Source organism: Batrachochytrium dendrobatidis (genome assembly GCF_000203795.2).
Source record: "Batrachochytrium dendrobatidis JAM81 unplaced genomic scaffold BATDEscaffold_3, whole genome shotgun sequence".
In the NCBI taxonomy this organism is placed as follows: Eukaryota; Fungi; Chytridiomycota; class Chytridiomycetes; order Rhizophydiales; genus Batrachochytrium; species Batrachochytrium dendrobatidis.
The window spans coordinates 938,504-962,800 of NW_006281101.1; the positions used below are offsets into that span (position 1 = coordinate 938,504).

The 24,297-nt window shown below is 40.3% G+C and overlaps 10 protein-coding genes across 10 annotated transcripts; 6 read left to right on the forward strand and 4 right to left on the reverse strand.

Annotated features, from left to right (window-relative positions):
• Nucleotides 1-131: 131 nt before the first annotated feature.
• On the forward strand, nt 132-2,228 carry BATDEDRAFT_9908 (uncharacterized protein; the record flags this gene model as incomplete). Its single annotated transcript, XM_006677054.1, has 4 exons — nt 132-302; nt 666-813; nt 901-1,213; nt 1,511-2,228. The coding sequence occupies 4 exons, from the start codon at nt 132-134 to the stop codon at nt 2,226-2,228; spliced, it is 1,350 nt and encodes a 449-aa protein (XP_006677117.1).
• A 197-nt stretch (nt 2,229-2,425) lies between these two features.
• BATDEDRAFT_36722 (uncharacterized protein) lies at nt 2,426-3,117 on the reverse strand. The gene has a single exon (XM_006677412.1). The coding sequence runs from the start codon at nt 3,075-3,077 to the stop codon at nt 2,493-2,495; it is 585 nt and encodes a 194-aa protein (XP_006677475.1). The 5' UTR covers nt 3,078-3,117; the 3' UTR covers nt 2,426-2,492.
• A 1,226-nt stretch (nt 3,118-4,343) lies between these two features.
• BATDEDRAFT_16060 (uncharacterized protein) lies at nt 4,344-7,037 on the reverse strand (the record flags this gene model as incomplete). Its single annotated transcript, XM_006677119.1, has 9 exons — nt 7,006-7,037; nt 6,670-6,813; nt 6,336-6,497; nt 6,009-6,246; nt 5,777-5,916; nt 5,566-5,685; nt 5,248-5,526; nt 4,624-5,205; nt 4,344-4,535 (listed from the first exon to the last, which is right to left on the reverse strand). Coding segments are annotated over exons 1-9 (1,869 nt in total), but the record flags the coding sequence as incomplete, so codon positions are not given.
• Nucleotides 7,038-7,517: 480 nt separating this feature from the next.
• On the forward strand, nt 7,518-9,723 carry BATDEDRAFT_34613 (uncharacterized protein). The gene is made up of 7 exons (XM_006677365.1): nt 7,518-7,738; nt 7,858-8,333; nt 8,427-8,547; nt 8,623-8,678; nt 8,782-8,949; nt 9,018-9,275; nt 9,402-9,723. The coding sequence occupies exons 1-7, from the start codon at nt 7,555-7,557 to the stop codon at nt 9,654-9,656; spliced, it is 1,518 nt and encodes a 505-aa protein (XP_006677428.1). The 5' UTR covers nt 7,518-7,554; the 3' UTR covers nt 9,657-9,723.
• Nucleotides 9,724-9,860: 137 nt separating this feature from the next.
• BATDEDRAFT_29671 (uncharacterized protein) lies at nt 9,861-10,714 on the forward strand (the record flags this gene model as incomplete). Its single annotated transcript, XM_006677308.1, has 5 exons — nt 9,861-9,934; nt 10,005-10,148; nt 10,221-10,360; nt 10,424-10,542; nt 10,583-10,714. 5 exons carry the CDS (start codon nt 9,861-9,863, stop codon nt 10,712-10,714), a joined length of 609 nt encoding a protein of 202 aa, XP_006677371.1.
• A 196-nt stretch (nt 10,715-10,910) lies between these two features.
• Nucleotides 10,911-12,623, reverse strand: BATDEDRAFT_23507 (uncharacterized protein; the record flags this gene model as incomplete). Its single annotated transcript, XM_006677237.1, has 1 exon — nt 10,911-12,623. One exon carries the CDS (start codon nt 12,621-12,623, stop codon nt 10,911-10,913), a length of 1,713 nt encoding a protein of 570 aa, XP_006677300.1.
• A 1,022-nt stretch (nt 12,624-13,645) lies between these two features.
• Nucleotides 13,646-18,363, forward strand: BATDEDRAFT_86904 (uncharacterized protein; the record flags this gene model as incomplete). The annotated part of the gene is made up of 13 exons (XM_006677487.1): nt 13,646-13,839; nt 13,940-14,144; nt 14,236-14,875; nt 14,948-15,296; nt 15,389-15,543; nt 15,637-16,258; nt 16,330-16,437; nt 16,529-16,693; nt 16,767-16,804; nt 16,899-17,566; nt 17,667-17,869; nt 17,951-18,101; nt 18,198-18,363. 13 exons carry the CDS (start codon nt 13,646-13,648, stop codon nt 18,318-18,320), a joined length of 3,621 nt encoding a protein of 1,206 aa, XP_006677550.1. The 3' UTR covers nt 18,321-18,363.
• Nucleotides 18,364-18,401: 38 nt separating this feature from the next.
• Nucleotides 18,402-19,985, forward strand: BATDEDRAFT_23509 (uncharacterized protein; the record flags this gene model as incomplete). Its single annotated transcript, XM_006677238.1, has 1 exon — nt 18,402-19,985. The coding sequence occupies one exon, from the start codon at nt 18,402-18,404 to the stop codon at nt 19,983-19,985; it is 1,584 nt and encodes a 527-aa protein (XP_006677301.1).
• A 430-nt stretch (nt 19,986-20,415) lies between these two features.
• On the forward strand, nt 20,416-21,390 carry BATDEDRAFT_87271 (uncharacterized protein; the record flags this gene model as incomplete). The annotated part of the gene is made up of 1 exon (XM_006677488.1): nt 20,416-21,390. The coding sequence occupies one exon, from the start codon at nt 20,416-20,418 to the stop codon at nt 21,388-21,390; it is 975 nt and encodes a 324-aa protein (XP_006677551.1).
• Nucleotides 21,391-21,595: 205 nt separating this feature from the next.
• On the reverse strand, nt 21,596-24,248 carry BATDEDRAFT_23511 (uncharacterized protein; the record flags this gene model as incomplete). The annotated part of the gene is made up of 4 exons (XM_006677239.1): nt 21,596-23,080; nt 23,147-23,299; nt 23,370-23,776; nt 23,837-24,248. 4 exons carry the CDS (start codon nt 24,246-24,248, stop codon nt 21,596-21,598), a joined length of 2,457 nt encoding a protein of 818 aa, XP_006677302.1.
• Nucleotides 24,249-24,297: the final 49 nt, after the last annotated feature.

Consider the following 24,297-nt stretch of genomic DNA (forward strand, 5'->3'; position numbering starts at 1 on the left):
TAATACCAAGCTCGCATCATTAGACTATCATAAGCACAATTCAATATGAGCAGCCCTGTTATCAACGATGTGACCCTTGGTTTTAAAATTCAATCACTTTCCTTGTCCATCATCAACTACTGCTCAGTCCAATGGCTTTTACCAAACAGTCTCGTCTGGGTATCCTCACTGTCTTGGTATCGCTGTTCTTTGCCCTAGAGTTAGTTGTGGGCTACATCACTGGCTCAGTTGCTCTTATCGCTGATGCTTTCCACATGTTGTCCGACTTGTTTTCTTTAGCTGTTGCTTGGTATGCTATCAAGGTAATCATACTCGGTCAATACAGTCTAGATACTCACAAGTCTCTACAGTGCTAGAATACTATTGGGGTTATTCCAATTCCAGACAGTCCAATGCCAGTCCTTGATGTCTGTTATTGGACTGTCGGGCTATTCAAGCATTGCTGCATGCGCTGGCTTCTTGCTATCAGCATACTCTAGCAACTTTGTTTACATCTTTATGGCTGATTGTTGGCTGTCATTATTCTTGTTGGGTTTCTTGGCAATATCTTTAATCTTGCTGCCTCTAAGCAATTCTCTTTTTATTGCATGATGCTTGCAATCTTACAAAAGCTTTCTAACACGATGGAATATTTCTTGATTTGTTGTTGGGGTTACTTGCACTAGCTGGCTGCATACACTGCATACGACCCTCAATACACGTATGGTCTACAGCGAGCAGAGGTTTTGGGTGCACTTATCAATGGTGTGTCGCTGCTTGCACTGTGCTTTTCCATTAGTATCGAGGCCATTCAGCGCTTTTTTGAGCCTGTCCGTAAGTGTTTAATGGCTTTAACAAATCTAAACTATCCCATTGTTACATGTTGGCATATTGAAAAGTTTATTCATCTTTAATGTGTAGATATTCGTAACCCCTGGCTGGTTGTCATTACCGGTTCTGCTGGATTGGCAATGAACATTTGTGGTTTGTTTTTATTCCACGACCACAGTCACCACGGTCATGGTCATGGTCACAGTCATAATCACCAGAGCAGCCATCATAACCACCAACACGCTCATGATGATAGTCATCATAATCATGATGATGGATCTGCTCTTTCTCAGACGAGTGTCATGGACAATGTTTCCACTGTGGTTGCCGCTTCATCTCCTATTCCATGCGAGCCTGGCCCTTCGTCATCCATCTCTCCACAACTCACTCCAAAGATATCTAGGTCTATCCACCCTGCACAAACCCGTGTAGACATTGTTCTTGCCGCAAAGCGTCTTCGACACTCTTTTGAAGCAGTTGAATTGGGCGAGGATGAGCTATTTGAGGGTAAAGGTGTAGAAGTCAATTTAGAGTCTCAGGGTGATTACGATATGAGTACGGCAACACTTGCACGACCCTCTCACTACAATTTAACCGACCCTTTGGCTGATCATGACAAATGCCCTTTAAAGAGTTCACATTCATACAAAGGACATGATCACCCTCATTTACCAGATCCTCATATGCACTTGGCAGAAAGCGATGATGATCGTCATTCGCATGAAGGCCATTCTCGTCGAATACTCCATGCAAATGAAAGCGAAAACAATCATAGCCATGCACATGGACATGGTCATGGCGATCTCAACATGCATGGCGTGTTTCTCCATGTTCTCGGTGATGCATTAGGATCGATTGGTGTTATTATCTCGACTCTCATTATTATCTACGCTGAAGGTGACTGGAAGTACTACATGGATCCTGTCATGTCTCTCATCATCACAGTGCTAATCATTGTCAGCACTGTTCCATTATGCAAAAGCGCAACATTTATTCTAATGCAAAGCGTACCCAGCACAATGCAAATCGATACACTTCGATCTGAAATCATGACCGTAAAAGGTGTAATCAGTATTCATGAACTCCATGTTTGGCAATTGTCAGACAGCAAGGCCATTGCATCTGTTCATGTTCTTGTTCGGGATCCAGCCGAATCTAGCATAGAACCTCTTCAGCCACCATATATGGAGATTGCATCCATGATTAAAAAGAAACTCCATCTGCATGGTATTCACAGCACCACAATTCAGCCAGAGTTTGTTAGCAGTAAACATTCCCAGCCAAGCTTTAGTCCAGAAAGTGGAGACGACGATCCCACTGAGCATGACTGCTTTTTGAGTTGTAGGGAAACGTCGTGTGAAACCCAACGATGCTGTCCGCCATTGCAGTTGAAGATTGTTTCAGATAATTCTTTATAATTAAACAGCGCTTGCTTGGACTTGTTATCTTGCATGCTTACCACTTTAATCTTTTCTCACATTATTGGTTTATCTCTAAACCCATTTTGCTTGATAGTGGGGTTGCGTGTATAATAGATTCTAGGCTTATCATTTGTTATAATAAACTCAGTTTTGGTCAGTTTCTGCAATCACCAAACCAGTCCATGTGAAGTCTTGTGAGAATAAAAGTGTGAGCTTTATTCAACATTTTGAAACTAGATCATCATTTAGTAGTGTAGCAAACTAAACAGTGCGACTTTCAACCAGCTCGGCACAAATATTCTGGATCATGTCTGCCAATAGCTTTAATACCCCAGCATGACCACATCTGAGATCAACGTTGACAATCAGTCCTCTTTTTCGTCTGGGTGGGGTTGCACCCATTCCTGGCCCTGCAGCACTTGTGTCTTTGACCAAGGCGGCTACGTGCACACCATTCATGACTAAACTCACACCATACATGGATACAGCTCGCGCCGGTGTGGTATGTGTTTCGACAACACCCAGGCAAAGTCGTGCACTAATCATTTCAATACAGACATCAAACACAACACTTGATGGGAGCACCATTTGAGTAGAATGAACAAGTGATAAAAGTGGTGGATCGCTCGTAAGCAATTCCACCATCCCTGAAGCAGTCATTTCCATCACTGTAGGTGATGTTCTAGAAATCATATTTACTGTAGGCGGGATAGTTAGATCCACCGTATGAGCCATTTTCTTGGCTAAACTTTCATCCGTCGTGACATATGTATACGCTATTTCCATTGAAATGTCGGGCACTTGAAATTCGAGATGGCTTTCTGTCCGTGTTGCTACAAGATTCATTTCGTATTCACAGGGCTGCAGCTGGTTTATACTGACCGCAGATACGGTGTTGACATCACACGTTGAAATTGTAATCGCGGATGTCTCAATGGGTCTAATTGCGATTGAAACCATAATGGAAAGTTGAAGTTGAGTAGCCGTTATGTCAGTCAACGGTCCCACATGTTGCCACATGTACATGATTTCAACAAAATCATCTTCAAAAAACACAATTGGTTCAGTAGATACTCCAATCGCTCCGCTGAGAAGAGCTGATACAGTATGTGTTTCAGTAGTTACTTGAGGAGTTATAGCTTGTTCTGGTATATGTGCAAGTGATTTTGCTTTGCCAGATTTCTTTTTCTTGTCAGATTCCTCGATATCTCCAGTTTTCTTGGATTTGCTCTTCTTTTTTGATTTTTTGGTGCCTTTTTCTTCTGCACTCAAAGTAGCATCAACAGCACTTTTCTTTGTCTTCTTCTTTTTTACCGACTTCAATTCTAACTTTTCTAATGATTGGTCAACTGTATCTGGTAAAGCTTCGTACATCAATCCGGATTTACTATGTCTAGGTGCCCTCTTATCGCTAGTCGAAAATCCAGTGGCGTGAGAAGCAGAATTGTTGTCATCGCCAGCCAATGTCAAATCAATGCTCATCACTGCGTATCGATCGGGATCAGTAAGACGAATATGTTCAAGATCTTCAAGTAGATCCTTATGTCCTTCATTGTCGCCCATATCAGTTTGAGCATTCCTTGAAGGCAGATCCTCTTCTTGCTTGAGTTGATATGTTTTGGGCGAGGATTGTCCCATGTTGAATGCATTTGCCTCGCCACGAATCTGCTCTTCCGTGCGCGATTTGGCAAATAGAGACGTGTATTTTGATGGAGAAGACAATGAGCTTGGTAAGCCGCCAAAAGCTAAAGGTGATGTATCCAACGATAGCTTTGCAATAGGAATCTTGTCTACATCAATTTTGAGTATATTCGATGATGTGGATTTTGACTGTGTTTCGCTCCGAGTTAAATAAAATGGATCGTTTTGCTGTTTTTCTTGTCGTCGCTGATGCCGTTCATTCTATAATGATCAAACAGAGCATTGTCAGAATTCAAGTTAAATCTAGTTTTCTTGATATAATGCCAGTTTCAAATCAAAGCAAAACCACACCTGTTCAAAACTATGAGTGGGTGACTCTGAAAGCGCCAAAGAGTCTACATCCGAGTAGTTACTAGATCCATCCAAGTTGAATTCTTCAGCTTCCAATTCAGGCGGGTGAATCCAGGAATCCAAATCAAGCCCTTCTGGTACAACCACTTTTCCTTGAGACTTGATAGAAACGGGATTGAATTCGCCATCAAAAAGAGTAGGTAAAATCTCTGTCATTCTTGGCATGCCAAAAGTTGTCAAAGGCTGGGTTTCCTCCCGAGATAAATCTATTTCTTTGATGATGAGCTTAAAAATTTCCAAAACTGTCGACGCCTTTAGATTATACAGCGTCATGATATTAGCAAGTTGGTCTTGTCATTGATATAAAATCACAATCATGAGCATTTACAGCAATACTCACCCGATCCTGAACTTCCAAATTCGGGCTTGTTGTGAAAAACTCCAGCCGATCGATAATCACTCGAATCAATTCTAAACACTCATCCGTCTCTGGTCGCTTTACATCCTTTCCATCAAGATGTCCGCCAATCCATCGAGCATATACTTTTAGCAAATTATGCAAATATACCGTATGGACCAATGGCGAAAGAGCATTCACTTGAGGCAACAGCATGCTTTTGATGATTTTTTGGGGATCGGAAAGAACATTGCAGTATTCCCCTACAACCCAAACAGCACCATACAACGCTTCGGTATTATTCGGTTGTTTTGTCACTGTGTCCAAAAGCTCGGTATCCATGACAAGTTTTGCCAAAGAAGAGACGGCCAAAGGAACAATCTCTGGTACTCTGACACATATTTGTATAAACTGCTCGGAAATGGCGCTGCCTGCATCAATCAAAGGACAATAAGACAGGTCAATCAGTACGCTCAAGTACCACTCAAAGTTTGTCACGTTTGCAAAAGTGTCCTTGCTACACATAGTCAATATGCATTGAGCAACAGAATTCCGGTAAATGTTCTCTTGTTTTCCAAGAGTCCGCTTTGTGCGCCGTTTGGATAGTGCTGTATCAGTTTTAGGAACAAGATGCATCATGAGTTTTTTTACAATAGCAAAAAGGTGCGTGGGTGTGCTAAGGTTTTGAATAAGCTCTAGTGCACGTTGACGGATACTGTAATCAGGATCTTCAAGACAGCGTAAAATAATTTCACGATGCTCGCCAACAGCTGACGGTCGAAGTATAAGAAGCTTGCCAAGAGCATACAGCCCAAGATATTTGAGGTTTTGGTCCGAGTCTTCAAGAAATTTCCGCAATTTAGTGACACAAAGTAGTACAATCTGCCTGTCCTGGCTCGATTCAGACTGATCTGTAGTAGACTCGGGTGTAATCATGCCACCAACAATAAGAGTGTGGATGCATTCATATACAAGAGACATGGCAGAAGTAGACTGGATCAGATTCACGATAGGAGGCACAAGCTTGCGCACCAACCGAGGTTCTAGCGGAGTTAAAGCTGCAAACTGCATATTGAAACAATAAAAGCGGTATATTTTGCTAGATTAAGCTATCCAAATGTGCATTTACCATACATAAACAATAGGATTGGCCTACCAACTTGATTGTTTTGATCAGCATCCAGTTATTATTCGAGGTGGTCAATAAACCATATAGCTGTGGAGCTAACGGGAGATAACTTTTTGGGTTTTTACGAGCAAGTTCGCAAATCACATTTACAGCAGCACTGACAACACCTAAATCAGAGTATGATTTCAAAACCACCGCCCATTTTTTGAAATGTTAGTACAGCTTGACAAAGGTATTACATCGAGCCTTGCATTCATACTTGGGTCATCGTCGTTTAACCGTTCCTTGAGTCTGCTAAAAGCAGCGCGAAGTGCTTCAGGATACTTTAAAAAAATTCGATACAGCACCAAAATGGCACGCTTTCTCATGTACGGTTTTGAATGGTTCAGCATTACAATCAGATCCATATGTAAATCACGAGAAAGGTCAGGAGTGGCAATTTGGGCCAGGGCATGCATTGCAACTGCACCATCTTCGTAGTTGTTGGACGACATATCCTAAAAACATGCAAACTATTGAGACGCTATTATAATCTAAAATAATAAACAGGAGGCCCACCATCTGGATCAAGCAGCTACAAATTTACTTTTTTGATGAGATTAGTGCACAGCATCAACACATCTGTGTCTTGTTTGAATGAGATCGATGCTGCATAGTATCCGACACGCTTCTGTGATAGTTTGGAAGATGACATGACCTCGATAATATGAAACGATGCCCAGCTCATATCATATCCCATCATATGAAGCTATACAAAGCAATTTCATGCGTCAGTATTAAAATACACAATCCTGTTGAATATCTGAGCAGGAATTGGGGAATAGAAACCACTTCAAAAGTGAATATGCAGTCATGAGTGTAGTCAATAGTGATGTCAAGGGTTAGCGATGATTTAGGACTGATGCTCTTGATACACTCACAACACAGAGTTTTGATATAGCATTCGTTTTGATATCCAAGTCGTTTGTACGCAATTCCTGTCGGACCTCATCGATTGCATTGGCTACAAATCGTTCTTCAGAGTTTTTGTTGGCTCGCAGACCTCGAATCAGATCGGTCAATGACTGGTACATGTGAATTTATATTGGTAATATAGAGTAAAAGCAGGACGGTTAGTATGCATCTAGTCAGCATGGATTGACAACTTGCAATAGTTGATGTGCTCAAAAAGTCGACTTTATTAGATTGATAAGATGAATCAAGTCTTATCAATCCAATAAACAAATGTAGACATGGCCAACAGCTCCAATGCACACCTTTTCAAACATGTTGTGTATCTACAGTTGACGATAATGAGAACGGGAGGAAAACATTTATTCCTATTTCAGTTCAATTTTATCGTGTCTTGAAACCATCTCGTTTCTAGAATACTGCAATAGTATTCTAGAAACGAGAGTTTTAGTTTGTAAAACTGTCGATTGGTTTAAACCAATGTGAACTAGATGGAACATTGAAGCTCGCGTCGGAACAAGACCAAATGATGTTCTACATCGAATCGATATAAAACAAGTCGGATTGTTATAATACATGATTCTGCCATTCAAATGCATCGATATTTGTAAAACATTGCTGATGATTACTGACAATTTCTCATTTATTCCTTCAACAACTACAAGTGACTTGAACACTGTTCAATCGTTGCACAACACTTTTGGTTAATATTTTACGTGAATACAGCAAGATTACACGCAGAATCTGGCAGCAGTTTCAGAAATCAAGCAATTCAGATTCAACCCGACAATAGTTAATGAACTCGACGGTTTGACAAGAGTTTGATTCTTTTACACATCCAACTCTTACTACAGATGCTCGGTGCTGTTGCTCTCGTTGCCTTGCTGGGTGTCTTTCAACCAATCCTCGTTGCTGCTCAGTCATCGTCTAATAATCATGTCAATTCATCCATACATACCCGATTCGACTACAGACGGTCATTCAAGCCGCCATATTTCCTTCAAGACCAATCCATCCCCTACTTTAAAACAACATCTGGTATGATCACTGCTGAGACTACTCCAGTGACACTGTCTATTGTGCTGCTACTTTTTGGAACTCTTGTACCCTTGCAGTATCTATTCAACTGATCTAACATCAATGCTATACTTGACTAGATGTCTCGCATGGCTCAGACTTTCTGCGTCTAGCAATGAGTATCCCCGACAAGCATGGCTCGATATGGTCTTCTCTTTCCAATCCATACAAGGAGTGGCAAGTTGTGCTTTCTTTCTTCGTCTATGGTCGTGGCTCATCTGGCAGCGATGGTCTTGTTTTTTGGCTTGTTGATGCTGCTCCGTCTCCTCCTGCTACACCAGATCCCAACAACCCTCAGCCTAACCCTCCCGTCACTTCTTTCTACGGCCACAACTCTAACTTTAAGGGATTCGCTCTTGTATTCGATAGCAGTGATGCTTCAAGACAACGTACCAATCCCTTCATTTATGCCATTCTCAACGATGGAACAAAGCATGCTGCCGATTTTGCTAATTACATGTCACCACAGGTTCATGTCGGTGCTTGCTTTCGAGAATTTCGTAATACTGCCGTGCCTGTACACGCTCGGCTAACTTATATGAACAAAACTCTTTCTGTACGTCATGTAACAGGATTGGAATCTCAGTACTCAAAATCTCTTCATGTCCAAGCTACTGACCATCGTTTTCTTTCATTTGTATTTATATAGCTGGATATCGACATTAGAGAAGAGGGCGAAGAATACACCAACTGTTTCAGTACAGAAATGCCATCTATGCCTGAAAATGCCTTTTTCGGAGTTTCTGCATCTACAGATTCCAACGGTTTTGGTATGGCATCGTGATTGGTCTTGTGCTTTTGTGTAGTTCAATTAAAGCTGATGTTGAATCATTTGAATACATTAGATGATCATGATGTAGTTAGTATGGAAGTCTTTGAAATTAATCCTCCACCACGCCAGGTTTGTCAAATCATCTGCTATTCACAAATGCTTCATCTCTATCACTACTTGGATTGGGTTGCTAACTTTACATATCTGCTCTGGTTCTCATCAAATTCATTAGAAAATTTTCCGACCAAACGAAGAAGCAGATATTGCCAAGGGCAAAAAGTTCAAAATGAACGAGGATCTCAAAAAGGAAGTCGAAAAGGCTGAGCAGCGTGTGCGTAAGGTTGCTAAAGCAGAAGCCAGCAAAACTGGAAAAGACGCCTCCACAAAAGCAGCAATGGATGTAAGATTATACTGTTTTGAATAGATCATGGTATTTGCTGTTCTAATGCTTTTGTGTGTTGATCTTAGTTAATGTCAATCAAGCGAGTTGCTGATGATCAAACACGGATTATTGAGATGTTAAACTCTGTCCAGCAAAAATTATCCAGTGTGCCTGCTTCATCTGGTGATAATAAGCATATTCCTTCCAACGTTTTGACAGAGGATCATCAGTATCAGTTCGAGTCTCGCATTTCAGCCAAGTTTGATGCAATCAAGGCCGAAGTGGATAGTAACAGAAACGAAGTTCGTGTTTTATCAAAATATGTGGTTGAACTCAAGGAGTTGGTAAGCTATTGACTTGATTAGTATCTATTGATCGTGATTTGTTTTGTAGTAAAACTGCATACAACACAACTTTAATCCACTTTTGGCTGTTATATGGGACTATGCTACAACAAAATATCATCTTAGGCTCATCAACTCCTCGAGCGAATCGATTCAAAGCTGGGTAAAACCAAGGAAATGATTGAGCAAACCAATGCTAATCTGGCATCCTCGTCCAACGATGCCATTGAAAAACTAACAAGCCTACAGGGACAGAATCACTCAAGTGCCCTTTACTATGCACTATATATTTTTGCATCACTTGCGGGCATTGCATGTATTCTATTGGTCTATTCGTTTATTCTGAAAACAAAGGAGCGTCAGATTAAAAAGTTTATCTGAGGTTTGGTCCGACAATTTTATACTGGAAAGGATGCAGTTTATGGCTTTAATAAACATTTTCTGGTACAATGAATAAATCCATTCCAGCTTATAATGGTTGTGAGCCGAGTTTGCAGAATTGCACAACACAATTCATGATCGGATACGATCAAACAGAATCCATTCAAAAGACTGATTTGAATGCATCAACTGCTACTCAGTCCTATGTCCAAGATCAAGTTTGCAGTAGTATGTGCCAGTAACCAGAACAGAAGCATGGAAGCACATCATGTTCTTCGGTGGGATTTTCATTCGCAAGCATACAACTACAAACATGCTATTATACTCTAATACTTGATATCCAATTAGGCAACACAATTTTAGTATATCGTCATATGGAACAGGAACAGCAGTCAGACTTCCAGGACCATCGGCAGATAAGCCCAACATATACTCATTCGGTACGCCGTATGATGACATCTACAACGAATTGGCCAGTCAAGACCGGCATTTGTAAGTCAACCAAACTATTGATACAATACACTTTATCTTGCATTCAACAATAACATTCCTTTTGAATGCAAGATATACACAAAACGGGTTATTGCTGATGCTCGACCGAAATAGACGAATCAAACGAGCACCTGAACGATTTCAAGACACCAGTGATGTATTTGACGTTATTTTTACCTGTGAGGAGCGGTGTTTTGATGCGGCTTGTGAGAGTAAGCAATCACTTGTTCATACCATTCTACACAATATAGTGATTGATAGTATATCTGATGTAGGTATATTGAATCGATCGCGTCAATCCAATCAACCTGTCCATGTCATCAACGTCGAGATTATTGATAACCATGAACAAGCAACTGTGGGTGGTAAACTGATTCTTCAACTAGCACAAGAGGTACACACCCTTATTCATTTATACAATAGAAATGGTCAAGTTGGTAGCTAACATGAGTGTGGATGGTCAGATTGAAGCAACAACAGATCTGGATCAGGAGATTGGCGCATTACTAGAAGCATTTATTGACAAGACCAAAGCAAATATTCTCTACACTATTACATATCTATAACCGCAATGTATAACTTGGATATTATAAAGTATTTGCAGTTGCTCAAAAATTGCTAATAATTTACTCGGCTCAACACGCTATTGCATTCATATGCCATGTATACAAATATATTTTGCAAAATCAAGCAATAGAGCACTAACGATCAAGATAATTATGATGGGATGAACTGGACTGGTGTGCAGGATTGAACTAACCACTAACTGGATTGAGATTCAAACTCCTTACACCGTGTACTACATAACAATTCGACTGATCGTCGCTCATACTTGACCTCCATTTCCCAATTATTGCCATACTTTTTTGATTCATGTTTCATCACTGCTCGACTGAAATTAAACAATCTAACCAATGGAGTGCTGCAACCCACATTAGCGAATAGAATATTCTGTTCGGCTACTATCCGATGCAATACCCCATGCGACCAGAGTAATTCATAAGCCGATAAAAGTATGTGACAGAATGATAGTGACCATGTGTGTGGTGTAGCGTGAGTAAAAACAGAGCGAAATTGAATCTGTTGCAATGGATCGACTGCAGTGTAAGATGATGGGACAGATCCAGTCAGTGCAACGACCAGCACTCGACACAATTCAGCATGACGAGAACGACGACGAGCAAGAGGTGGAAGACTGGTCGAGAATCCAGAAAATAGCATCTGTCCTACTACACCGTCGAGGTGATGTGTGGTGTTCATGTGTCTGTAAACTACTGTTTCGCGCTCAATCTCTTGATCAAACAAGTATGATGGTTTCAAGACTGCTGGTATGTCTACCAATGCATGATGATTAAACATGACTGGTAGAGATTCGGTGTGTGCAATGGGTTGTGATGAATTAATGGGAACAGTGATTGCAAATACGATTGGAATGACAGCATGTCCTGAATGAGTGGTTGTGATGCAATTTGAAATAAATGGTTTAGTATCTGTTGCATTGGCTCTTACAAGTGCAGCAGCAGAAGATACTGGTTTGATGGTGAGTCCAGACAAGACTGCATTTGCATTCAGAAGAAATGGAGCAACATGTGTGAAATGATTTGAAGCATGCTTCAAGGTCTGTGGTAGATTTGAGGACTGTAACGAATTAGGAGTTGATGAACACGGAAAAAAGGCAGATTGAGGTAGTTGCTTTGTAAATCCTGGTACAGATTGCAAGTCCAGTTGGACAATACGCGGATGCCAGATGGGTGTATGTGGAAGTATTGGTGCATGACATGGTTGAAATTGCTGGAGTGGGCAACTCAAAAGTGGAGTAGAGTGCTGATGGTCAAAGCTAGACGATCGAGGCTGGTTGATGGATGACAGTTGATTACACGACGGAATGTAGCGATTCATATGGTTTTGTGGTAGATTCCTGAAATCCAAAGGATCGCCATCAATATTTTCATTACCGACTTCATTTTTAGAGTAACATGTGTTTATACGAGGTGGGCTGCAGAGTATTGGGGTTCCTGGACCAAATGATGGTGGAGCAGGTAATCTACTACCAGTTTGTGGGTCTGTTGGTATGTGATTGTGGCTGTAAATATTCGTACTGATAGCTATACCGCTACTTGGATGATTTGCTTTTGAATTCCGCTTCAATTTGAGATTATTATTGTGGCCATTTAGACTGGATATTGACAGTGGATGTGGCAATATGGAGGCGCTGCTGGAATTGATTGACAAAAACTCTTTCATTAAAGCAGCAGTTGTATGATGTGGAATCAATGTTTGGATATCAAAAACCTCTGATGATTTAGCACTAGATCTATTAGTAGCTAATGGCGATGCAGTTGGTTTGATGGATGGCAATGGCGACGATCGAGTGTATGGAGCTGCTATGACTCTGGCTCTTGCTCTATGTGACCTTTTTGATACGATGGCTGATGATTGATTAGTGTATTCAGTTGCAGATGCAATAGGTGGCATCAATAGTTTATTGTTGCTGTCATGATGGATTTGTGTGTCGAGTGCAACTGATCGTATTATCGTATCTGACACTTTATTGGTTTGATTGCTACTCAAAGCATCTTCATTATTGTTGCTGCTCATAATACTTTTACTTTTACTCAAGCTGCTTTTGTAACAATCCCAAAGCAATATCAAGGTATTTGTAGGGTTGATGTTTGAATGCAATCTCAGTTACTTGAACCCGTACAAGATATATTTCCATAACGGAACCATTGTCAGCCACATGTTTTCAGCTATCTGCATTCAAATAGTTGACTGGGATCCACTAAAGTGTATTAGATTCTAATCTTACATGAGTCTGCAAATCAGTTACTTTGAATTTCAAGATTCGTGCTGGTTTCAGTATAAAGCAATTTATTTCCAGCATCTCGTTCAACATAATCATCTGCTTCTAATATATTGCTTTTTACAGATTTGAATCTCCAGCCAACCTTTTTATCCCGCAATGCCACGTGGGAAATATCGCTTGGATAGCATTCCGATAGGGTTTTATAGTAGTGTAAATATCCAACTATGCGAGTTCAAGTATTTTGAATTTATAAATGGTAGAATCCTTTATAGCTGTAATATAACTATCAATACATGGTCCTAATGCGACGAATCTAAATCACAACTCCAAAACATCAATTCCTTTTCAAGCTAGACTTGTTCAAAGGATCAACAACTCTAACGCGTTGTTTGAGATGCATAGATACGACTTTTTGAGCATTAGGAGCATTTTCTTGAATTAGATTTGCACTAGTCCAGCAAACAGCATCAAAACTCCCAATGAGCGTCAAATAGTTTTGACCAGCCATACTGAAAAGGTGTACAAGGTGCAATATATTTTTACTAATGATTGTTACTCGATAGTCTTTTGTCGTATGAGCCTGTTCATTATTACAAACAGTTTTGTTCAAAGCTGGTAATCTATTTCCTGAGGGTATTCGAGCAAATATTAGCAGATTTGCCCCAAAACAGCTATACTGGAAAGCTAAGCTATGGAAACTACGACACCTGCTTCAATTAGTACACTACATGAATCTTCACCACCTTTTTTGTTATATCGTCGTTCAGAAGCCAGTGATATTCCTAAAATAAGGCGGCTCATTGATGGTGGAGAAAACAGCAACCAAAGTCTAGCGCGAACATTACAGCGACGATATGGAAACGACTATGATATTGAGCAGCTGATGTGAGTCAGCCCATATATTCATCAACACTGTTTTAATGAATAATTAATCTTGAACAACTCATCCATATACTCTTATCATTATCTTACTCTGTATCTAAAGCCACTCATCACCACTTTGTATCGTCGCGACGGACAAAGCAGATACGCAAGTGTTTGGGTTTATTGCATATTCATTTGTACCTCCAGCCTATGTCACCACAAAACCTATCCTTAATGAAGATGGAAAATCACAAGATATCAGCAAAATTTCAATAGGCTCATGGGATTCTTGGCTTCAAACAATATATTCTTTCAAAGATGTTAAAGTAAGATTGGTTAATAGATTATCAAGAAACTACAATCAAACTAGTATAAACTGCATATTATCTTACTTGGTTTTTGAAAAATTGATCATAGGTTCACAATACAGCATTCATTGCGTTTTTGTGTACTGAGCCAGACCATTCAGTAGTGTTTTTAGAAACTGCTCTCACGACTGCATTTCAAATCATGACAAATGTCAAGTTTATTTGCTACTTTCTTCCCGATTCATTGATCCTTTTTCCGCCTTTATCATCACCAAGACATCAGACTTTTCACCACTCTAATGCAGACAATACCATTCCAGATACGGTCGACACAGTGTCCAAACACTCTGCAAACACAAAAATAGGCGATCGTATTGATAGGCGTCGGCATAGAACCATGCACAAAGGAGCAAAATATTTTACCGAAATTCCCATTTTAAGCTCCAATGTAGCATTTTCCCTCCATGTATGTCACCGCCAAGAGCTTCTACCCACCTTTAGGGTCCGTAAAGCTCGCGTTGAAGATTGTGACGATCTTATTCCCATGCTACGTAAACAAAACCTGCTCAAGGAAAAGCACGTTGATTACTTTCTTGCTGGATTGGTGGAGTCTAAATCTGAAGGTACAAAAACGCTTGTAGCTGAAGCTGATGGTCAAATTATCGGGTTCATGAGCATCAATCGTGATTTTAATCAAAAAAGACTGATAAACTCGTATGAGCTGGAAGTATTTGATGATTTAAAAAAAGGTATGATATGCGTTTATAATTATTCATGAATTTTTAATTTAAACTCAAACTGTTGCTTTGCTATTATTCAAGATACCACGCCATTTCAAACCAAGAGCGCTCTACAAACTCCAGATTCAACTCAAACGGAAAACTTCAGCAACCAGAATATTAGTTCTTCTGACTATTCGTTACAATTACCAACGAAACAGACTGCTCAGCAATCTGCAGAAACTAAAGAAGCATCTTTAAATGCATTCTGTATTGATATACTTTGTATCGAACATTACTATGCAAGCTATTCAGCTGAATTTTTACGTGGCGCATTTTTAATGTTTAAAGCTCGAGAGTACTGTTTGATTTCACTACCTCCCAACACGCCCGAGATTAAGCTACTTGCACAATTTTCCACAGTTCAAGCAAAAAATGACAGCGTTTCACCGTAAGTAACACATATACCCTTTTTATTGAGTTTCAGATATAGCTGTCCATGTATATAACCAATAATTTGATTTATAATTGCTTGTTTAAAAGGCATAATCTGTATATTGCCAATCGATTTGGACTTGGCGATCTTGTTGATGTGAGGACTGGGAAAACAAGTGATCTTGTTCATATTAATGCTCTCACACAAGGTCTTAAAAATCAATCCGAAATTATGATGGCTATTGAACAAATCTTGAGACTAGGTTGGTCATTCAATTTTCAGCAATGTTTAATGTCTCGATAGATTGGTTCAAGTTTAGCAATTTAACGGGTTGAAATGTGTGTTGATATGATAGGTGAAACTACGTTGGTAGTGTATGTTGTAGAAATACTGAGCCAGATTGTTGGCGTAGTCGTATTAAAAATATGTTTGGATCCTCAGCAAATCATTGACCAGTATCAAGTGGAGATGTTTACATCTTTAAAGCAGAGTCCCGTTAATGGTAAACCCATCATAATAGAGCATATGATCATCAACCCTTTATTTGAAGTACAGTCCAGATGGATACTCCAAGAAATTATGCGACAGGCTGAGTGTCCGTGCCTGTTATACTTGGTTGACACGACCAAGAAAACAGACTTTGCAACGCAGAGATTGACTAAATATGAGCTTGTTCCTGTTAAGCGTAGAAGAATGATTCAGTATCCAGATAACTTAAGGGATGGCATACCTGTTCCTAGCCCACTTCCGTTCAACCTTCAAATCATTACACCATCTATTGTACTCGAACAGAGAATCTCAATCAATAGTCGCATCGTGGTGATTGGTGAATCCAATGTGGGCATAGCTTTTTTAGAAAAGCTGGTGTATTCGACACATTTGAAGTTCACGCATTTGACGCTTATTTCTACTCAAAAAAAAGGTTGGGAAGAATTCAGTCAATACTTTCCAACCGCTCGATGCTACACTAAACTAGAGTAAGACACCTGATTCTGTGTATGATTTTACTTGAATACACTGATTTACACATTGCCTTATTTTCCTGTAGACTAAAGCAGATAGCACTAGATTACTATGTCCGGGTTGTTTACGAGCGTGCAAAAGAGCTTGATCGTGAATCAAAATTGATAAAACTAGGCAACGGTCAGATGATTCAGTAAGTATATTTATTTTTGATGCACGGATTTGTTCACGATTGATCCATCATTTTGGCGCAAATCAGCATTAACACAAGGCCTGGTTTTTAGATACGATTATCTTGTACTTTGCCCAGGATTGCAATTTAATGTGTCCAAACTGGATGTATCTTTGAGTGAGCTTGGGGGTGTATTTTCCATGAACAAATCTAATATTGAAGATATTCAACGTGCCATCAAACTGTTTAATGCCGAGTTAGAGTCGCTTGCAGTTATGTAAGTAGGCTTGTCACTATATTAAGCTGGATTAATTGTAAATGAAATAAAGTATTAACCGATTTGTATACAGATTTGGTCGCAGCGTACAGGCCTATGCCACAGTGGAAAGTAAGATTGATTTGCCTTTTGGATAAAATGTAAACTTTTTTAGAATGTACTAATGCTGCGGTTCCATTTTTATCACGCCAACAAACCCATATAGTGATGTTAAATTCTGGAGTGAGTCCGTCCAGGATTGTGTTGGTTGACCCAACGATTCCATCCAAAGCCACATGCTTCAACAATCCTGCTGTTGAAAAGCGTGTATTTGATCACTTGGAAAAGATTGGCGTAAAGCATTACCAAGGATATCGTATCTACAAATGGGGAGTGAATGAAACCACTGCGCCTAGATCTATTTCTGGGATTGTGCTTTTAAATCGCCAAACCAATGACCCAATTCGTCTTCCCATGGTGGATTTTCTACTGTATGCAGACGAACGCAGTGTTGATAATGCCACGTTTAAACTTATCAACGAAAGCAGCCTGGTCTTTGATGGACGACTTGTGATTGATCAACATTTTTTAACAAATGATCCTTTTATTTTTGGTGCTGGAAGTGTTACCAAATATGCCAGTCGATACAACACACACTGGTCGCATATTCATTACGATTCAAAAGAGATTGGTACAAAGCTTGCCAACATCGTTTTGCAGATTTTTGATCCGACAATACAACCCCAAGAGTTGGTGGATTATGAGAATTTGCCCGAGTTTAAGGATGCCAAGAAATGTGAAGCAATGTTGCCCGGATCAAACTACTACATCACATTTGATCGACCGCATTTGCCTGGGCAGCTTGAGTTGGAGCGCAATAATCCTGCTAGCTACGTAAGTTTGAATTTAGTGGAATCATTTAGTTTGAGAGCTTATTTGACTGTTTTGAATTTAAATATGTTGGCCGACTTGGATATATATTTGATGTTTGTAGGGACGAGATTTGGTGATTGATACAGACAAGTTGGGATACTTTAGCATTCATATGGACACACAGGGATATATCACCTCCATCACATACATTGGCACCCATTCAATTCCCATTGAAAACATTTTGTGTTTATATGGCCTCCATGAAAAATACTTGAATCGACTTGTTGCACGATTTGATGAAGGCATTATTACAGATTTTGTAAAGTAAGGCGGGCATTTCCATAACCGAAAAAGTTGATTTGGATTGAATGTTGACAAGTGTCGTATGTATTTTGAATGTTTTAGGTTTTTGAATGAACCATGGGCACTTCCATTGTACCACGATCGATTCCCGCAGTTTGTACGGTCTTCACGCGAGGAAGGAATGGCAGAACAATCCGACGAAATGAAGGCGATTATTGCACAGTTGGAGCATCACGTACAAGTTTTCAAACAGGTAACTACAATGTATCATTTTGCAGAGGGTTGGCTGATGGATGGATACCAAGACTCGATGATCGCGACTAATGCTTTACAATATAAACCATCTCAGTGCGATGAGCAAGAACGAGCTGTGCTATACAAACTGTTTGATCAATCTCCGGATAGAAAAAAATGGGATGCCAAAGTATTCGAGTTTATGTTTGATACTGGAGTATTTCATTCGTATCCATAAGTAGATAAATAAAGTTTTTTAGTAAAACATGACAGCTGAACAATTGGCGTCAAGTCGGGAATTATTTTTTTATTCGACAGAATGAATCGAGCAACAAGGAGTGTTTTGCATGGACTCACTGCTCCTCATCGTCACTCTAGTCCAAGAACACCCCATATTTTTACTAAAAGAAACTATCTATTGTCCGGTGACGACAGTCTGAACCAATCCACAACTACTATAAATGCTCGTACTGAACCTACTATTACTAGCGAGCATCCAAACAGTAATGCATTTAAAATATGGCCTACTATTACAAGTCAGCCTCCTAGAGAAATCATTAAGCCAGAAAAACGATCTCGTATCTACATTGACACTGAGAATACCTCGGTTGCTCTGCGAGAAGCATTGTTGTCAAGTGAGCTCAAAAAGGCTTGGACTGCTTACCGTTTACTGCCTGCTTCAGAGTGCTTGCTGCTGACACATGAAGATCACTCGACCTTGCTTGGTTTACTCACTGCACATACACATTCAACTATTGCCGAAGCCCATTCTGTTACTGTCATTTTTCGTATGCGAGAGCATGATATTCACTTGGACATTCGAGACTATCACAACCTAATGCGAATCTATTTAGCCAACAACAATGAAGCCAAGATGTTGGATGCCATGAAGACTATGCAAAAGGTGGACGGTGTACAACCAGACTTGATCTGCTATAATTTACTCATGGCTCTCTATGCCAAAAGTATTCCCAGGCGACTAGATATGCTGACAAATACTTGGATCGAATCTCTACGACAGATGCCTTGGGCACGTTTAGCGAACATGGACGGATGGGCGATCTTGATTGATGGATATGCTCGCGGCGGGGACGTAGAAGGTGCTGAGAAAATGTATGAGCATGTCAAAAGCAAGGCAGAATCCGCTGGAATGGAGATTCCAGCGCATGTTCATGAGGCTGCCATTCGCATGTACGGACTTGCTGGAAAGCTGACTGACGCTTCTCGAGTGTTTGATTTTGTTTTGAGACGTGAAGGTCCGTCCACCCAGTCCAAAACTGTGGGATCTGCCTATCAGGGTGTAAATGAACACTTGTACGATGCCATGATTGAGGCATGTCAAGCCTGCAATAATCTGGGCCTGGCAACCATGTATTTTAAACAAGTTATGGACATGTGCGATCAATGGGATGAATGGTGGACTGCCAGCTATCTTAATCGCCACAGTTTAATCACACGAGGAGTGCTTTCACTGCCCATTAAGCTCACTCCTGTTTACGATAGATTTAAACGGAGAGATGGATCCAATTTCATTTCTGACAATGAAAATAGAGGTCATCTCTGCCTGTTGATGGAACTGTATCAAAATCAATCTAAAGAAAACTTTCCACGAAACAGAGCGTATCCTTTATCTATTACGTTTGATCGTATGATATGTCTTGCTGCACAAGCCAACGATTCACGACTAGCCTTTGAATATCTATGCATGCATATTGCACACAACAAACCTGAAGACATTTCATTTGAATATGTGATCCGTATGTATATACGTATGGGAAATATTGATGCCGCTCATCAAGTGTATCGGGCCATGGCTTACTTTGGATTTCGCCCATCTGTTGAGATTGCTGCTGCCATCACTTCATATGGCCCATTAGATCCGAATGCTCCTACTACATTCTGATTTTAATGCAGATTCGTGGTTTTTCCCAGTATATATACCATTTTATAATAAACAGATATACGACTTGAATGGGCCATTCTAGGACAATGATTAGCATACAAATATCTTGAATTTCAAATAGTATAAATCCAACAAAAAGAAATCGTTTTCAATCAAAAGATGAGCGTCATTGCTGTTTGACTCTGATAGTAATTGTATGAATTGGACAGATATTTGCAGTAACTGGATTAAAGTAATGTTTTAAACTTCAAGATTCAAACGTAGCTGAAATTTACACAAGTACAGAATGGCAACCTATGCACAACATATACCCTCGTTGAACGACACTGACCTACACCAGACATTGCTTGATATCCCTTATACATCGGAAGAGTGTATAGAACATAGAAATATACCTTTTCGGAATTTAACTCAGCCCTACTCTACTCCCATGTTACAACTCCATCCATTGCCAGCAGCAACTACTCCAGAGCCTCGCCATTCATCCAGTCACTGCAGCCAGCACTTGGACTCAGATGCATACAATGACACTGAACAGCAGGACAGTTGCAAGTGCGAACTGAAGCATTTTACTCATCCGTTTTACTGGTGGTCTCTCCGTCTTATTCCCAACTATATAACAGTTTTAATCCTTCTAGGCATTTGGTATGCTCTCAAAAACCTTCATCCTATTCAGCCATCAACTACACCCGACCCATCGACCAATCCGGAAGTTCAATATCCGATTTATTCCAAAGAAGACATTATCAATGATCAACTCTTGGTTTTCATTGCTTATGGTTTGCCTGTATTGGCACATGCAATCCTATCAGCCCTTGCTGTGGTTGTATATACCCGGTTTCAAAAAACTCGTCCGCTTTCAACCATGGCCGCCCTAGGAATCTACACCCATACGGTGCATACATATGCTTTAGCTTTAGGTGTGAGTGTGTTGATGACGTCTGTTGTAACAGATTGTTTAAAAGTTTGGGTAGGTAGACTACGACCCGATTTTGCTGCTAGGTGCCAATGGTCTGCTGCTATTGAAGATTGCACAGGAAATGCAAGAATGGTTGCAAAGGGAAGACGATCGTTTCCATCTGGACACTCTTCAAATGCATTTTCAGGAATGACATTTCTTGCCTTGTGGGTTGCATACATGTCTGGACTCATCTTTCATTCATCTGCTAAAAGGTTCAACAAACACATTTCATGGGAGTATGTCCACATTACATCGTTGTGGATTGGAAAGTACCTTGGTATAGCATCGAGTATTATTCCATTTGCTCCCATGTTGTTGGCGACATATGTAGCTACGAGTAGGATCGAGCAACATGTTCATCATCCCACCGATGTCATTACCGGTGGAGTAATTGGAATGGTTGTCGCATGGTGGACATTTAAACAACTGGTAGCTAAAGCTTAAATTCAAGACTATCAACGTACTCTTGATTTATTATAACGTTTTATTCTAATATTATCGAATACACAATGATTTAATCGAATCCTTGATTTTTGTTACATTGGAAAAAGTGAGATTGTCAACATATAATTCTGATCCTATTCATCCAGCAAACCCACTAGTTTGGTGGTCAGCACTCGAGATCTAAAGTTGAATCATAGAATTCCTTCTATTTTCCCTCTGTCTTATCCAGACCGTATCGAAAATTACCCAATCGAAGACCAAGTCTCTGTCGTCGCAAGCTTTCCTGAACAAACTTGTGTAGAATTTGGTCAGCACTACGACCAGGAAATGCCATTTGGCCATCGCTTCTTACAAGTTTAGAAATAAAGGACCACCTATGTCCATACAGTCCGAGCGCTTTGTTCAAATCATCCACCTCATACCCCTTCCATTTGATACGACGTTGAGAGTCGGAGAGTTTATGTGCGTCCAATATGCTTCCATACATTCCAGAGTCGCTTATGGCGTTAACCTGATTCGAATCTTGATCATGATCGCTAGATGATCCATCATCAAACTGAGGTGAGTTGATCATATCTGATATACCATCATTTGATGTTGGCTTGGCTGTATATGAACTACTTTGCTGCAAACCATTCACGGAAGCTGGCCGAGATAAAGGCAATGCAAATGCATTAGATTCTGAATTGTCGAAATGCAGCTCATTTTCAAACTGAGGAGATCCTTGTTGAAAATAGGACGAATACAAATTAGGTTGGGAAAAAGAATCGCTATTAGTTTCTGATAGTTGAATACGCCGTTTGAAAACCGATCGTGAGCGCTGGTTAGTCTTGGCACTTGAGGCTTGTCTCAAAGTAGCTGTGGTTGAAGTAGTTGGCTTTTTTAATCCAGTTCCATCGTTTTGATTAAAATGTCGGCGATTCCTAGCCATGGTATTTGCAGGAGCTTTCGCTTGGTGTTGGATTGTATTGGAATTAATATTTTTGATAGCGTTGGTCAGATTATCCAAAGCAACCAGTATACGATTTTGCATCTTTTCATTACGACGTTCCATTTCAAGCTGCTTCTGGTGAAATATACGCTGTTCCTTGTGGATACGAGCAACTTTGCGCATTAGTTCAGCTTCTCTCGTATTTGAAAAATATGCAGTATCGTCATCTTCTTGACTGCTGCTGGTTTCACTATTACGAATAAAAGTAGGAGTAGCCGTACCAACAGGGATAGATGATGTCTTGCTCAATATGGTGGTTGACTTGTCTGGCGCGATGTTTGCTGGGATACGTTTATGACTTTGCGTTACCGGAGTGCAGGGAACAAGCTCATTGGACATGGTAGACTCATCACTTTCTATACGTGCTCGTTTCATTGATTTCCGGGCTCCTTTTCTTGACCTCAATGACAGCTCAAAACTATCCGATAAAGTAGTATCGCTCCCATTACTATCCAGCATCTCACCGATCCACTCACGCAATTGGTTGGGAACAACAGATTGCTCCCATGATGGGACAGACATAGTCAATTTGCTGTGAAGAGCATTTTCTTGTGCAGTAGCATCATGAGAATCACTATTATCATTTGTATCTGTTACTTTATCGTCCATGGTTTGATCGGAAAGAGCGGATTCTATTTTTGACATATTGGAGTATAGATTCCATAGTGGTTGATGACCTTTTTGTTTTGCATTTCTTACCTATACAGTTCATACAATTAAAAAAGGTGTGGATTATGAGCAGACCATTAAAGCAAAAAAGCTTACAGTATCGCGAACAGTCTTGGGAGAGTAATCAATAGCTAGTAATTTACTCAATATTGCAATGAATGCAGCAACATCGTCAGAAAATCCATCAAATGGAAACATATAAGCAACCTGCATGATGTCCCCGTCAGAATTGTGCAAGATCGTCTGAATCTATGAGAAAGCATAGATTAACTTGTGTACTTGAACAAGTATCTCAAATCATGATAAAAGCTAAATGTACCTCTTGTAAGCGAGACTTTAGTAGCGATTGAAACTCATCCATCAGCTGAGCAGATATACAACCACCAGCAGGCGACTCTAGATTTTTCAGAAATGCCATTTTGCACCTGTGCGTCGAATCACCATTGAGATATGCATATATGTAGATCTGGGTACGCAACTCACGAAGCAGTTCGATATATACAGTGACCAAATCTAAAGGCAGTTCAAGAAAGCCAGCTTCGAGAATGTATGCGGCTGAGCCCAACTGCCAGATTGTATTTTCATCGGGCGTAGAATCCGATGAAGTGGGTTGGTTTTGAGCAGCATCAATAATATAGTTTCCCAATAAAACAAGAAGAAGACGCTGGAATATAGGCGGTGGTGTAGTTTGGGGAGTGTCGAGCGCACCCCACAAAAATGAATTCTCTAATCAATAGCAAGATCAGCAAGGAGATGTCAGGTTGATATTGATTTCTGATATTTTACCTTCAAGCATTTTGAGAGCAATATAACCAGCAACTACATCAGCATCGGCCTCATCAGTGGATTGCAAGTGACTAGATTGACTGTCCGTATTCGAGACTAAATCATAGTCCAGACCATTGCTGAAAACACTCGAACCAGTGCTTGCCTGGCTGTAATCCTGAGTAGCAGCAACTCCATAGTTGAAATCCGGTTGAAACAATAGATTCTTTTTCTTGGTATGATGAGTAGGTTCAGTAGAATCAGATTGGTCCAGATGTCGCTTAATGAACAAGACCTGTAAGACAGAATGAGCGAGTCCGTCCAACTTCCACATTTCAGAGCCAACAGGCGGCTGTGAAGGTGGTCTTTTCTTTACAGAGCGGATAGTACTCGTTGGTCCTAGTTGCTGCGATAGCGGTGGTTGTGAAGTCATGACTACCAAGATCTGGTCTTGTAAAGAAATAATCGTTGAATTCAATTCA